This window comes from Halichondria panicea, chromosome 14 (assembly GCF_963675165.1).
Source record: "Halichondria panicea chromosome 14, odHalPani1.1, whole genome shotgun sequence".
NCBI classification, from domain to species: domain Eukaryota; kingdom Metazoa; phylum Porifera; class Demospongiae; order Suberitida; family Halichondriidae; genus Halichondria; species Halichondria panicea.
Window position 1 is genome coordinate 3012880 of NC_087390.1, and position 15859 is coordinate 3028738.

Genomic DNA, 15859 nt, shown 5'->3' on the forward strand with positions numbered 1-15859 from the left:
AGTAGGATGTATGACAGGGTGCGATAAGGTAGGTCGTACCCCATCATACACTGGATTGTTCAACTATCCTTACACTTCATTGTTCATCCATCCTACCTTCTGCTCCCCCGTCCTACCCCTTCTTCGTTTAACACCATACTGAATTGTTCATCCATCCTACCTTCTGCTCCCCCGTCTTCGTTTAACACCATACTCGATTGTTTAGCCATCCCACCTTATCGTACCCTATCATATATACCACGTCCCACTACAACCTTTGTCCTACACTGGATTGTTCAGCCATCCTACCTTATCGTACCCTATCATACATCCTACCAGGTCCTACACAGGATTGTTCATCCACTACAACCTTTGCCAACCATGTCCAACAATGCCATCACGATAATTTATATAGGTGTTCATAAGTATATACAAAGGTCCACCCCGGCACACACCAATCCCAGACTCACCCATGGATCACCCAAAGGTGCACCCCAGCAGGTACTAGTATGCCCGGAGTAACTATAGTACCATAGTATCCAGTGTGTCCAGAGTAACTATTATCTACGGATGACCCGTGGGTCACCCAAAAGTACACCCCATTACCTTGTATATTACTCTGTATAAGCGTTACTCTTAATGTACTATGATAATTATACTTTGACAAGACGAGCACGAATCAACAACAATAAGCAGAAAATAATATGAAAGCTGTATACATGAAAGCTTCTAAATCACTTAATTCAAAACAGTTGATAAAATAAAGCTTCATATAATATAGAAGCGAGAAACACGGTATATAACGAGTTACTTGCTGTCATTCGGTCATCACTGCTCACTAAACAGCTGTCGTTTAGCCTCTGGTGGCTGGGTTGAGGGGTCGCCATGCTCAAAGACTTACCGCTTTTCTAAAAGGCGTGGAGATGACCTGGTCGATATGGATGGTTTCTGCCTTTTGGACAAAACACAGCTCCTGCATGCAACAGCATAATTATGTCAATCTCAAATAGATATTTGTAAGTGTGTATATGACATAAATATCGATGTCTAGCTATACTATGATTTAAAGAAAGATTCTCACATTGTGACGTCATCCATTTTTTGTATGCATTTATGTACTGCTGAATGGACACGTTGAATTCCAGAAGCTTCTCAACGAAGGCCTTCTTCTCTTCTTGAATATCTGGTACAGGCTGTTTGTGCAGCCCGTAGATCTGTAGTGCTAATAAACAAACTTTACACACATACACTATCCTGCATGTATACACTTGCTAATGACGTGACTACAACCTACAACACATTCCCTTTCTAGATATGCGTACATACATATAACTGTAAAATCATCTTATCTGTTCCTCTTTGAGCCTTAAACTCTTCCAGGAAGAAGCAGAAAACGCAGCGTTTTTCAAAGCAAGTTTGCTATCGGCATCAGATGTTACTACAGTTACTCCGGGCACACTGGTGCGTGCTGGGGTGTACCTTTGGGTGACCCACGGGTCATCCCTAGATACTATGGTACCATAGTTACTCCGGGCATACTGGTGCGTGCTGGGGTGTACCTTTGGGTGACCCACAGTAAGTGCTGGGGTACCTACCTGTCATTTATACATTGGGTCATTTGGTATATGTGCTGATCATGCTGGTCCCATAGTATATTAGTTGGACCCTTATGATGCACTTACTAAGCCTGATAACACCACCGGACAACCCTGACTGGCTTTGCCCTACACTGGATTCATCTACCCGGTACCCTATCATACATCCTACCACGTCCTACAAGTCCTCCTGCATTCCTAACACATCACTATGTACCTTGTCCTACCCCATCCTACTACAAACATCTACCCTATCATACATCCTACCACGTTGTTAATCATGTTGTCAACAGATTCAGCGACAGAAACCGTGCAGAAATATTGTCTCATGAATCATCCGCCCTCTATAACGTAGACTCGTGATTAGGCCGCCCAATTTTAGAGGGCGGCTAAAATAAAGACTAGCAGAAGTACAGTCCCTGTAGTCTCATGAATCAGCCTGCCTTGGGAGACTCTCCAAGGCTGGCTGATTCATGAGACTACAGTCCCTATACCTACTGTTGCACTAATAGTTGCCTACTCCCTGTACCTACGTACTTTTGCACTAATAGTTGCCTAGTCCCTGTACCTAACTGTCACACTAATAGTTACCGAGCTAAAGGTCAACTATGCGGCCTTCACAATTGTGTTCACCTCCACAAACTCACTGAACCAAATGTGCATATCCACATGGTAAAGATTTTAATAACAAAATAGCTAAAAGGGAAACTGTGAACTAAGCATATACATATCTTGCCCACTAGTTATACGTTGTCCTCTTTCAATATCGTTTCGCCATCCGCATTCTGAACTCAGGTTTAAGTCTATAGGGTATGTTGCAATTCCCTCAGTGCCAGCCCAATCGAAGTCCAAGACTCGAACAGTATCGTCCGGTAAGACCAGAATGTTTGGGCGACGCAAATCACCGTGTACATAATTTTTAGACTTTAGGCAATCTAAAACACTCTTCAAGGACGCAACCACAGTATCATTCTTTTCATACGATTTGATCTCATCAATTTTTTCCATGATAGTAACATACCATTTTCCTGAAAGCTTCGCGTGAGAAATGACTTTAGGGGCAAGCTTGTTTGAAGCTAAATGATTGTGAACATCAATTCCATACCGTGTTGAAAACTTTAAAACAACTTGATCTCCGTTCATAGTGGCTTCATACACATGCTTGTTTTGGCCCATTCTCGTCACGTTCACAAGTTGGCTGTCATGAGTGTAGTATGGGGCACCTATTTCTCCATTAATATTAATAGAAGGCGTCTTCAATTTCTTGATTAAAAAAGCAAGGGAATGAAATAATCTGGCAAGTTTAAGTGTACTTTCGTTAGGATCCTGCGGCACAAAAAGAAGAGAAACTGGAGAACACAGTGGATCCACGCACACTAAGTCACCAAACCAAGTTGCACCAAACACCTGCAAGTAGTGCGGGCCTACTATACTAACTAATACCATTGGGGCACGTGGGTTTTGGTTTGATCGTTGGAAGTGGATGAAGTATCCAATGTTTTTCAGATTGGGTTCAGCACCATCACTAGCGAGCTCCCTTTTCATTTCGAAGTTCACTAGGATACGATTTTCAAAAGATACACTAATATCAGATTTAGCGCTGGAGGAACTTCCCCAACTCCGAGAGCCAACCGTAACCTCACAATCAGAAAACATACCAATTAGAATTTGTGTAAGCTCTTGTGTTTTTGTATTCTCGTCAGTAAATTTAGATAATGACAACATCACTTCAAGTGTTTTGTCTATGATTATAGAAGAAGGAGTAACACCTTCGTCAAGCTTGTCCATAAACATTCCAAATTCTTGTACTTGAAGAGCTACATGCAATTCATGTAGTGGACGATGACACCTTATTCCGAGTTTACTAATATTCGAACTAGCACCCTTCACTCCACCAAGTGTTGAGGGGGGAGGACAATTGGTTTCGGTAAAAACTCGTTTATAGCCCAATTTGAATACAGTGTTGAGAGCATTCAAAATCTTGGTTTTGATTGTTCTGTCACCCAAGAATGACAAGAGAGTGAGAATTCCCTCGTCACTACTTTCATAGAAAGCGGAAAGATTTACGCCGAATAAGCTGAAACCAACAAAAACATGTGAAGAGGATGGCAAAAGCGGTTTAAGTATACACAGCACCCACACACCGGCGGCACTGGATGTATACGAAACAAATTGAACTTACCCTTTTATATCTGTCTCATTTTTATCGATGTCAGTTTCTGCCAAAATAGTATCCCAAGTTATATGTTTTAGTAATGATGATGATGCATCATCTAATAAAATGAACGCAGAGTAAAATGAACATGAGGATGTTAATTGTGTATGTACGTGTATAGCCTTACCAAATTTTCTCATTTTTCTGGGGGGGCCGGGGGGCTCCATAGCTGGATTTGGGGTGAGAGGATGAGAAGAGTCTGTCCTTACAAAACGGCTCAGAAAACACACACAAAGAGAAACTAGCTTGGCAGCAACAGGTAGAGCACTTTCTTATTCTTTCACGTGACAACCTATCCAAGGCAGAGGAGGTACAGACCCAGAGGAGGGTGGACAGGGTCAAAAGGTCACTAATGAATCATCACGTGAGCTTATGTTTTGTGCAGTAAATTTGCAAGTTTGACTGCACATCGCGCCCTGATTCTTGTGATAAAGTAGCCCCTTCATGTTACTGCTGCTGCAAATTAGTGAAGTTTTAGCTACTGCGCCCCTCCAGAGAAATCGTGCAGTGCCTAAAAGGGCCAGGGTGACCTCTCACAAAGGTCGTAGTTCTGTCATGTCAAACTGACCTCTGACCTTTATAAAGTAGGAGCTACCGTGCTGTAGAGTGAATGTATAGCTCAGCTATATCATCATCTAAGTATACTCTTGTTTCCAGAAGGAAAAGGTGGCCTGCTGGCTAGAAAAGAGCTTGTTAAAGTAGGTTCAAGTATTTTAATAAAGACTATGTCCGACGTTTGCAGAGTTCTTGCACTAGAAGAGCGGAAGTGCCTGTCACGTGAACCATTACGTACAAGATTGATTCAATTCTATGGCGCAATATTAGTGCCAAAATTAGAGTATTATTATACGTATTTGTATTTGTATTTGTATTTGTTTCACGGCTGATTACATGCTGAAATCACAGGCTGCTAAGCAGTATCAACCCATGATCAACCCATCATGACCAGAAGGTACGTATTTTACAATAATAATTATTGTCGTTTAATACATTGGTTAGTCTAATTACAGCATCGTGGACACACCTATACTTTAGAATTTGGCAGGTAAGCAGTCATTTATAATAATTATAAAAACTTTGTTTGTGTTTTACTTTAGTTAAGTTACTGGCTGTGGACATGGCTGGTCTGTGGACAGTACGAACAGTCGAACAACACATTATTATTGGTAAGAAACATTTTCTTTGCAACGATATTCACATGTCTTCTTTATACACACGTGGTTTCAAGCCTGTAACGGGCCCGTAACAGGCATGAAACGGCCCGTGGATTATTGGCTGTGTACCGTATTCCAGTTGTACCTTCTCAATACCAGCTCTATCGTCTCAACCCGGTACCCAGCTCTACCGTCATCTCTCTCAACTCAACAAAGCAGGTTCTATAAAAATTGCTTTACCACATAATAACTCGAAAATGGCATCGCGGTGTCCTCCGTCTTCTCCACCGGCCAAGAAAAAGAAAATTCATGAAAGTAATGCTGTAGTAAACATATATTGTGTATGCACTTATACTTTTACCCATGCAGTGTCTTATTCATACTCGTGGACTTCAATCCTGCAGGCACCCCTTGACACGAGTGCGGTTCCTGAGGATATCCAGTAAGTACACTTAGTTACATGGTCCATCTAGGATATGGTCCTTATCCTTGTTCTTTACTCAACAGTCTTGAGCAAACACTTTCTTTTTGCGACATGGCCGAATTTATCACTCTTCCTCGTTGCATGAAAGAAACTGTGCTTCGGTGTATTCTCAAAGGAGCGTGTGAGCAGTTAATACCCAACATCCTTGAATCTGTAAGCAACCCACCAAGAGATTCACTCAATGAAAAAATTAAGAGGTATGAGCTAGCACCTAGCGGAGTGGCCGCTCACGAGGTATTGACTGTTTCAAAGATAATTTTGGCTCATACATTTCATCCAAAATGGGAAAGTCCAAACGATCTAATTGATTCGTTGGTGGAAACGTTGGGGGAAATTCCCATTGACGCACAACTGTCAACCAACCAAGATGAATCTATATCTAGATTGAAAGCGGATTTAGAGTGCCATGCAAGTAGTACTCTTCTTCTAAGACAACAAGAAGCAGCCAGCTATCCCAGTCTGGCTATTTTGTGTATTTATTTTATTCGAGTGTTATCGCTTGAATTTCTAGGACATGAATATATGTACGGGACTCAATTTTCTGTCGCACACAATGCTAAACGAGGACAATCTCCACATACGGATTTGTGTGTAGTACTAATTGGTTCAACTATACCCAGATTCTTGTATAAATGCAAACTGAAGATTTCACCTTATATACGGTTCCAACAGAGCAAGTGCATACTTTGTTTACGATGGATGGATTTTTCAAGTGACTTTGAGAAAAAAACACGATATAAAAGCCAGTGGTATCAATAGACTATCAATCCAATTTAATCGTACTTCCTGGAAAGTTTGCTTTTGTGTACCATTGTGCGTGTTCCCGAAATACAAAAATGTGCTGAAAATTACCAACGAAAAAGATCTCACTAAAGGAACCGCAATAGAACACTACATTCTTGCAATTGACTAAACTCTCTTATTTTATTTAGGTTCCATTATCCTTTAAGAACAGTTACTGTACCCGTATATATACAACGAATCAATTTCACTAATACTTTATTCTGTTTCGTGGCTAGTTTGTACTTGTATTATGAGACAAGGGGTATCAGAAACGGGTACAAAATTAGATTAGCCTCGATTCCAGGCTGCTTTCAAAGGAGAAAGACGGCCCTGGTATACACTGTCTGCAAATGCGTCAATTGCCCCAAGAATCTTGGGGGGTCGAGACACTTCAATAGTAAATTAGTTGGAAAACAGTCGTCAACCCAATCCAATGCAAGGTTATAGCAAATTAGGTCCTCCATGTTATAATGCCACCTAATTGGTCCAACCATGCACTCCATTATTATTACAAAAACTGGGGATTCTCCCATACCAATAATTATAACAGGGTTTCATACAGGATTTTTTGCTAGGGGGGGGGGAAACCTGCCGACCAAAGGTCGGCAGGTTTCGGTCGGCACAACGTAGGGGGATCTGGGGGCATCCTCCCCTGGGAAAATTTGAAAAAACGGTGCTCTGTGGTGCATTCTGGTAGATTTTAGTGGGCATTTGCTGGTGTTTACTACTCTCACCTGTAAAAACCACTTCACACCTAACTAATGATTTTATTACATCATAAGTTGGGGAATTGTCAGGGGGGGGAAATCCCGGGGTTCCCCTACCTCTGTATGAAACCCTGCATAATGTATATACTGGCATGCATGACTCATCTTGTACGTAGTTGCCGAGCCCATTCGAGTGCACCATGGCTATAACATTTAAATAGATTTTACTTAGTGTCCCAATTTGTTTGACGTATTGTTATGGCGAAAAGTGTGCGTTTATAACAACATAAAGCATATAAGTAAAGTATACATGTAGTGCAGATTAAGTATGGTCAGCTGATCTGCATGTGACAGACAATAGCACATCTACATTGTTAGCCTTTACAAAATCTGATGATTATGGCAGGGACGCTTACCGATATCCACTAGCAACACAATGCAATACAGTATTACAGTGGAACCTCTGTTAATTACAACCACCTCTGAATAAAGCCCAGTTGCTATATAACGGCCAGGCACCCAGGTCCCAAATGAACAGTTTGTGTACAAAACAACCTCTCAACAAAGGCCACTTTTGTATAAAGGCCAAAACATTGTTCCCCAAAGGTGTCCGTTATAGAGGTGTTCCACTGTATTTCATCCATGGTTATAATACAATTTTTTTTAAATAGCACAGTACAATCCATAGGTGCAAACAAGCACTGTAAACAAAAAGAGACAATATTTCCCCCCGTCTATAAAAGGGTGGCTAAGTAGGCGTGGTAATTAATTTGAGAATAGTCCTGGAAACCAGTACAGTCTCTCCTCGCCACTCTGATCATCCACCCACGCCATGCTCTCACGTACCAAGTGGTCCTACAGGGATGAAGGACACATCATATACAGTGCAATAGCTTTAGCATTGTTGGCCCATGATTCATGCAGTATTGACAGAACCCACAGCCTAACAAACAACAAACTTATTACAGTGATAGAGAGCTACAAATAACTTAGTCTCTCTCCTCACATTTCAAACTCAAGTTATAAAATAATAATGGGCACACACGACGGTTTGCTTAATTTGTCCTCACCAGAATGCTGTGTGCCCTCATCTCAGTCCAACCCAGTTCCTTGACCAGTTCACCCACACTGGTGTACGATGTATCCTACAGGGAGGAGGGGTATGCCTCAAGATCACATCATACTAACCGAAAAACTGTACAATTATTAATATTCATCTTAGCCTCGTCCCCACACCCACTTCCTCTCCTGCTTGTGGAGGAGGCTAGTATGCATCTATGCTATTACTACTAGTTATGTATACCTCAGCTTTTGCCAGCACTGCGGTGTGGTCCATGTTTAACTCTCCTGGCACTGACTGCACCAGCCGATGTTTACCCACCGGAATCACTGCAAACCCTCCACCCAATATGCGTAATTTTTTTATAGCTCTCGCCAAGTCATCTTCTGTCACATCTTGTCGAGTCTTGCCACTGGTTGCTAGGACACGCCGTCTCAACTCGTCAAAACTTATTAACCCTGTTATTATAATATAAAACACAAGGTTTAATCTAGCGAAGGGGCTGGGGGAAGCTTCCCTTTTCTAAAATAGTCAGCTTCCCCTCAAGCATATATGAAGTGTTTTCATTAACTGTAAGCAATCAATTTCAGAAATGAGCACGGCCCAACATTTTCAGGCATGCTATCGCGAGCACCGTAATTATAACTTTCTCCCCAATCCTAGAATAGATGAAACTCTGAGTCATCGTACGGTAATAACTATACATACCTCCATTTCTGTCTCTGGTTGCTAGGCAGATTTCTACAACTTGTACTCCGAGCTGTAGGGGGAAAGATTGGAATGATATTGCCAGCAACACACATTAGGTAGTTGTACCAAAGAGAGAGTATATAAGCTCACACACACTAGGTAGTTGTACCAAAGAGAGAGTATATAAGCTCACACACACACTAGGTAGTTGTACCAAAGAGAGAGTATATAAGCTCACACACACACAGGTAGTTGTACCAAAGAGAGAGTATAAGCTCACACACACTAGGTAGTTGTACCAAAGAGAGAGTATAAGCTCACACACACACTAGGTAGTTGTACCAAAGAGAGAGAATAAGCTCACACACACACTAGGTAGTTGTACCAAAGAGAGAGTATAAGCTCACACACACACACACACACACACCTCATAATAGAAGTCCCCCACTCCGAGTGCCTGAGCCCAGAATCCTTTACTAGCTGTAGCGGGGACGGGTGGGAACAGAGAGTTATAGACAAGTTAACTTGTACATTGTGAATGTATAGTACACTATCATCCATATCTCGATACACATGAATACACGTAGATTAATAATTATTAACAAAGTTATACTGCACTCACAAGCCAGGGGGTCCACACCTATTCGAGCGCACATCTGCTGGAAGTGACCTCTGAACTCTCCATTCTTGCGGATGTCCTGCTTGTGCTTAGACGCAAACTGCTCGAGGTGTTTACGAAACGTGTCCAACTGAGAGGTGACCTACGGACAATACAGAACGAAATTAATATAGATAATGCCAAACAACCATGTTGATCTAGTGCAGACGTAGACTCGCCAGCCAGCCCTTCCTCGGGGTAAGGGACTGGTGGATTGCCTATCTGAGAGTTGTGCCGGTGGAATTTTAATGAGTTGCATGACATCATGTATGACATCATCATGTGGTTTGTAATGTCTGATATGCGTGGGTTGCAAACAGCTACACAATTACAAATAAGCTCCCCTTGCTTAGTTTGTGGCAGAGAAACCAAGAAACATTGAGACTGGTGGTAGAAGGCTATACTGTCAAGCCTTTCCATCCCCAGACTGGAAAGATTTTCTCCAATGTAAGACAAGTGGTGCAAATCATTTACATATTAAAGTCACTGGAGGATTTGTCTCAATTGCAGCTAGCTAGCTTGATTGATAAGTTCTGCTTGGTCGCTTAATCTTGCACTAGTAGCACAGTCTTGCCCATCCATTATTTTGTTATTATCATGCATTCTACCACAAAGAAATTAACTAAACAATACTGTGGGCGTAAGAATGTCACATGACATTGATACTGCACTCTGATTGGTCATTACCAGATTCAGGTAACGGCACAATTCTCAGATAGGCAATCCACCAGTCCTTTACCCCGAGGAAGGGCTGGCTGGCGAGTCTAGTGCAGATGTAGGTACGGAGTATAGTAACATACATGGGTGAACTGTAGGTCCGCTATTTCAGAGCTCTTTGCAGCGTATTTATCCTGTGGAACAATTATGATAGGCATGGATCAAGATATATAAACTTGTACAGAAGCTCTTGGAAGTTTCTCTAAATACGTATCTCACAAGCCGAATAATCTGGCAATAATTGAGAGCCAGCAATCATCTATTGTGATCTAGGTAGCCATCAAGGATGACTATAACCAACCTTAACAAACTTGTCTTTCTTTATAGCTCCTAAACCAGCTCTTCTTCTAGCCATCTTTATTGTTTTTTAATCAAGAACGGGAGGGGTTAACTCAAGTTAGCTTTTTGTATGCGCCGCGGATGGGGTCTAATTATGATGCATCTACTTGCACGTGATTCTGTACACCATTTTTGGTCATCTTTTTGCTCCCAAAGAGAGTCTGTCTGTACTGCGTTGGCTTTGTATACCAGACAAGCGAGCAACATGATTCTCCTGGAGATCAAGAACAGGATCATAGAGGAAACACTCCTGCACAGGTTCACCAGGTACAGTGAGAACCTCTGCCCATGCCATTATAGTTGAGGGGATAGATATTATAGATTAGTTATGTTATACAATGTATACAATGTATATATTAGAGTGTAACATAACAGTCTAGCACACTGTAAAAAAGTGTTTTGTGTTACAGTTGGGTGATTGCACACATGCACGCACGCCAACACACACACAGTGCCAAGCCGGAGAGCATCGACATTACAGTGGCCGATTTTGATGGTGTGCTGTTCCACATCTCCAACCCTGATGGTGACAAGGGCAAGATTCGAATTAGTGCCTCCCTCAAGTTCTTTGGAGATCTACAGCAACATGGCGCCGAAGGAGTGAGTTTGACTGTGGATGTGTATGTGTGTGTGTGTGTGTGTACTTGTGTGTATAAGAGGGTGTACACAGATGTATGGAGTATATCATTTTGCGGATTCTCATAGTCAATTAGCAGCTGTTGGTTCTACTATAGACCATTCATATAATTATTTGTGTCTATAATAACGTACGAAGTTTTTAACTGGTAGTTGAGTGTGTGTGTATTCGTGTGTGTAGCTGCTCCAGCGAGAATACGGTGAATATTTCGTCAGTCCTGAGTCGGGGTACGATTGTTCAGTTCAGTTCGATTACTCCAACCTCCCAGACAACAAAGGTACGTCACTGGGTGTGTTTGTGCGTGTGGGGGAAAGACTCTGCGATTAACTCTATTTCACATCTTCTTGTGAGCTATAATGATCGTCATTCTGCAAATATGAGAGTCTAATGATCCCCCATTGTACGGTATAAGAATACACACACACTCTCTTTCTCTGTGTAGTGAGGTACAATTCTGTCTGTGTACTGTGAGTTGCCCTTATATGGAAGTTGCGTTAGTGCATGTTTACTTTTCTTAATTGTGTGTGGTTCCAAGCAGTTTCTCCATATAATGTGAATGTTAGAGGATTACTATCTTTCCCCCTACCATACACACTACAGAGGAGTGGGCTTCAAAGGTGGCTTTGCTGAAGAGGAACTGTTTTGCCTCTGTGTTTGAGAAGTACTTCGAACTCCAAAAAGCTGGTGGAGAAAAAAGCACTGCCATTGTACACTATAGAGACCAGGAAACCATGTGAGCACTCTGGGAGTTAAAATTGAATTTGTCTGCTTTTTAACATGCAGCCAGTTGCTGTATAAGATAACTTGTTTTCTTGTGAGAAATGTACTCTGTATCTGTGTTTGCGTGCTGTACATGTGACCTTTTAACCCTTTAACTTCCAGGTACGTGTCTGCCCAGAAGGACCGTGTGACTGTCATTTTCTCTACAGTGTTCACAGATGATGATGATGTCATCATAGGAAAGGTATTTATGCAGGAGTTCAAAGAGGGACGAAGGGGGAGCCAGACCGCCCCTCAAGTGCTGTTCTCTCACGCCGAGCCACCCTCGGAGCTGGCAAGCACAGACGCACTCACGGGGGATAATGTTGGCTACATTACATTCGGTGAGGGATTATTATTTTGTGTTTATGTTGTGATACTCTGGTTACTCTTAGGAGTTCCCAATGTAATTATTGTTGGTTTACTTTTTTTCAGGTCAAATTAAGGGCATGTAAAAAATAATGTGCTCCTCTTGCTATTTTTTAAGAGAGTATAAAATAATGGTGTTAATTGAAAGTGTTTTTGTGTTTATTAGTGTACGCTAGCTGTGTTTAACATTGGTTTTCTCTTCGCTTCCTCCAGTGCTGTTCCCTCGTCACTATACCGACAAGACTCTGGATAACACGATCAATTTAATCCACACCTTCAGAGATTATCTTCACTACCACATTAAGTGCTCAAAGGTAAACTCTTTCATTGTGGTTAGCTATTCCTTTGATATGGCACCTTTGATCTCACAGGCCTATTTGCACTCTCGAATGCGAAACAGGACCAACATGCTCCTAAAGCTTCTTAATCGTGCAAGACCAGAGGTTAAAAACGTCGAGAAAAAGACCATGTCGTAAGTTTAAGCAAATGCTGCACTGTGACGACGTGATGGTATGTGCTCTTCATTGTATTCACTATGTTTCTTCTTATTTTGCAGTGGCCGTACTTTCCGCAAACAATAACTGCAATGATTTATTTAGCTGTAGTGCTTTAGCAGTCTTTATAAGTGTTTGGTTTATAGCTATTGAAATTTAGCCCAATTCATGTTTTGAACTGTCAATAGTTGTAGCCTGTGTAGTACAGTGTGTTAGGCTGCAGTGTATAATTATTTTGAACTTTCTGTGTACGTCTTCTCATGCACGAGCTAGTTTGAAGGCGTTTCTGATACTAATGACGATTTTAAATAATTACATGTACGTTGTTATTTGATTGGTGATGTCTTCTGCATGCATGCATGAGCATGCAACCTCCGCCTCTTTAAGAAAGAGGGGTTAAATACAAGCTAGGTTGACAACTGCAGAACTTTTGTTAGATTTACAATGTACAAAAAGAGGTTTACAGAGCAAGAATATTAAGATATAGCTATAAGACAATTATAATTACAAAAGCTTCCTGCTATCTGAGGCTGCTACAGGTAAAGAAGAGTCTGCACTTACATCACGAAAAGCCCACAACACAAACACACAAAGAAACAAAAATGGCAAGGCTAACAACCACTTTAAATCGTCCTCGAAATGAAGGTTAAAGTTCACTGTGTAGGACTGTGAATCGCACTGGGCATGTTTGTTGCAGACTTGCACAGTTACGAAACATTTCAAAGGGCTAGGGGGTGTGGGTATCGTGAGGCTGATGTCCGTGATCTTCTGTCGAGCTGTTACAATGCTTTTATGTAAGGTCAACTTCCTTCCAATACCAACATGAATAGTGTAGTCCTGACTCCTGCTTCGATGCTGGTAGACCTGAAAATTCAAACTGAAGGACTTCCCTGAAATGTCTCTAACCGTATTATTCGCGTGTGGCAAAACAAGTGCAAAAGAGTCGCTCTTGTGAGTGAATCCATTCTGGCCAATCGCATCTCCTGCCCATGATTCCAACGCCATGTCTTGTTCATTCATTCCAGAGCTAGCAGTCGAGAAGCAGACTAAGTAGCCATCCAAACTAATAGCCAATAACTCCATGCCAGGACTGTAGGGGTCGACATCGTCAGCTAGAATCTCCATAAACATATGTTCCGATTCAAACTTGTCCATACACATAGTGAGTGTGTCGATGATGTAGATAGCCTCTGAAGTGGCCAGTACAACTGCTAAACCGTTTGAGCGACGACCACCGCCGTTCTTTGAAGTGCTGCTAAGGTGTAGTAGAAGAGGAGCCGATTGGGTAGGTATTTTGAGATGCATTGGGTAGTTTGGTGGGTAGGGAGTACCATCTTGTCCATTTAGTATCCACAAATCACCCGACTGGGTGGTCACAATTACTTCCAGTTTTCCGTCTTTTTCCAAATCACCAAATCGAATGCTCGAAATTATTTCCACGTTAGTTTCTTGTTCCCATATTCTTTTTCCAGCTTCGTCAATACAATACACATTGCCGCTGTGATCTCCGACAATGATATTCATAGCTCCTGTACCCGAGAGGTCGCCCACGGCAACTTGAGATGAAACAGAGTCTAGCATCAGGGGAAATCCCTCGACAGATGAGAGGTCATTCGCTCTGAGCATGTGCAATTCCCCAGTAGCAGAGCCAACGATTATCACCATCTCCTGCGATAGTTTTACAACAGTAGGAGTGGCTAAGAGATAGCCTGGTTGGTCGCTGTTAGTTCGAGTGATCTTGAGAATTTTCTGACTCACAACCTTTCGTTTCAAATCGAAAACAACAATCCCTCCAGCAACATAGTTCATCAATTCATCTTTCTCTAGTCCGTTAAGAATTTTTCCGCCAATTTTTGATTGTCCATACTCTATAGGATCGTAGTAGAAGCTTACGGGAACCACAAGTTCATTCCTCTCTCCATCTCCGTCCACGTCTGCCAAAGCGGGTGTGGTCAAAACATGAGCATCGACAAATACATAACCATTGTCAGCAGGATCTACCCCTGAGGGAGGGTGCTCTGGTTGGTTGGCTGAGTAGAGGGGGTCGGCAAACCGGCCATATTTTGATTCAAACTCAGAATATGGCTTAGAAAAGTTTCTCTGTGTGTCTGTTTTAGTCGATCTTTTCATTGGTGGTTTGATTGAGAAGCTGTCGCCCAACTGTTGAGACATCTGTTCGGCTAGTTTTTGTATGTATTCGGCCTTCTCCTGGTACCAGTTACGCTCCACTCGCAGTGGGGGCAGCTGCAGAGAGGGGGAGATAACAATTATATCACATGCTATGTATAAGTATTGATTTTTTAGGATCGATTATTAAGTAACTACTTCTATCAGATTGGGGCTGTGCTTAACATGCAAGTACAACGTCAAGTACATGTACAACAACGGCAAGGAATTGGTGACCTAATGCATTCTCCAACCCCCCTCTAGACACGATCTGATTGGACGCTTACCTTGATGGTCTCCCCGTGCAGTAGAGTGTTGTCTGACTGTAGGAACACGATTTCCCCATCAGTTGTGGTTAGGATGAATTCCAACACTCCGTCACCATTTAGATCATACTGTGTGTGTGGAGGGGGGGCACGATAATGTACACCATCTATGCTCAATAAATAACTAAAGATTGTATTATCTAAAAGGGTAAAAATTTCATTAGTTTAGTTTTCTATTAACACACACACACACACACACACACACACACACACGTACCACCAATGGACTGGCGTGGAAGGCTCTGTCCTCGAGATAAAATGGCCAGTTGTCGATAATATGGCCGCTCTCCCCATGAACAGACCACACCTCTCCACTGAACGAGGGCACCACGATGTCATTGTAGCCGTCTCCATCAACATCAAACAAAAGGGGTGTAGCAGTCAGGGGGGAGTCTCTCAATTTTGCCGACCACAACACTTTCAGCCCGAAATCACATCTGGAGTAAAATATACATAATAACATTTTTATATGTACATGTACATTTATCTGCTTCAGAGTCTGTGTGGAAATTGGTTCACTGCTTACTCTTTTCCAGCAGAGATGATTTTTATCAAGCACACAAGTACTGCTAGTGTTTTAGATAGCCATCTCAGACCGGAGACACCTTCCATGGATCTCATAGTGCAAGTGATGGTAAAGTCTAGTAGAGTATAGTACTGTCGACCTTGGTCAAGTAGTGAGGAATCAGGTAAAGAGCGCCTCGTTAGTGATGACACGTGTGAAGGA

At 42.1% G+C, this 15859-nt stretch overlaps 5 protein-coding genes across 12 annotated transcripts; 2 read left to right on the plus strand and 3 right to left on the minus strand.

The window, feature by feature from the left end:
• Positions 1-2217: 2217 nt before the first annotated feature.
• On the minus strand, positions 2218-4134 carry LOC135347613 (uncharacterized). The gene is made up of 3 exons (XM_064545646.1): positions 3917-4134; positions 3757-3847; positions 2218-3651 (listed from the first exon to the last, which is right to left on the minus strand). The coding sequence occupies exons 1-3, from the start codon at positions 3954-3956 to the stop codon at positions 2271-2273; spliced, it is 1512 nt and encodes a 503-aa protein (XP_064401716.1). The 5' UTR covers positions 3957-4134; the 3' UTR covers positions 2218-2270.
• Positions 4135-4343: 209 nt separating this feature from the next.
• Positions 4344-6434, plus strand: LOC135347631 (uncharacterized). Of its 8 annotated transcripts, none has more exons than XM_064545670.1 (7): positions 4357-4487; positions 4696-4741; positions 4789-4834; positions 4887-4955; positions 5103-5258; positions 5313-5385; positions 5451-6434. In XM_064545670.1, exons 4-7 carry the CDS (start codon positions 4907-4909, stop codon positions 6184-6186), a joined length of 1014 nt encoding a protein of 337 aa, XP_064401740.1. In that variant the 5' UTR covers positions 4357-4487; positions 4696-4741; positions 4789-4834; positions 4887-4906; the 3' UTR covers positions 6187-6434. The 8 variants fall into 8 exon arrangements, 5 of the variants coding, with proteins under 5 accessions (XP_064401740.1, XP_064401741.1, XP_064401738.1 ...); XM_064545671.1 differs by having other exon boundaries at positions 4800-4834; XM_064545668.1 differs by having other exon boundaries at positions 4361-4487; positions 4532-4741.
• A 1129-nt stretch (positions 6435-7563) lies between these two features.
• On the minus strand, positions 7564-10450 carry LOC135347642 (vacuolar-sorting protein SNF8-like). The gene is made up of 8 exons (XM_064545681.1): positions 10344-10450; positions 10126-10176; positions 9290-9428; positions 9095-9147; positions 8686-8737; positions 8221-8435; positions 7988-8062; positions 7564-7772 (listed from the first exon to the last, which is right to left on the minus strand). Exons 1-8 carry the CDS (start codon positions 10395-10397, stop codon positions 7683-7685), a joined length of 729 nt encoding a protein of 242 aa, XP_064401751.1. The 5' UTR covers positions 10398-10450; the 3' UTR covers positions 7564-7682.
• A 36-nt stretch (positions 10451-10486) lies between these two features.
• LOC135347630 (actin-related protein 2/3 complex subunit 2-like) lies at positions 10487-12885 on the plus strand. Its single transcript, XM_064545666.1, has 8 exons — positions 10487-10648; positions 10834-10981; positions 11199-11295; positions 11619-11751; positions 11901-12121; positions 12360-12460; positions 12518-12618; positions 12703-12885. The coding sequence occupies exons 1-8, from the start codon at positions 10587-10589 to the stop codon at positions 12725-12727; spliced, it is 888 nt and encodes a 295-aa protein (XP_064401736.1). The 5' UTR covers positions 10487-10586; the 3' UTR covers positions 12728-12885.
• Positions 12886-13052: 167 nt separating this feature from the next.
• Positions 13053-15834, minus strand: LOC135347598 (uncharacterized). The gene is made up of 4 exons (XM_064545630.1): positions 15659-15834; positions 15350-15569; positions 15094-15201; positions 13053-14884 (listed from the first exon to the last, which is right to left on the minus strand). The coding sequence occupies exons 1-4, from the start codon at positions 15751-15753 to the stop codon at positions 13145-13147; spliced, it is 2163 nt and encodes a 720-aa protein (XP_064401700.1). The 5' UTR covers positions 15754-15834; the 3' UTR covers positions 13053-13144.
• Between the last annotated feature and the right edge of the window lie 25 nt (positions 15835-15859).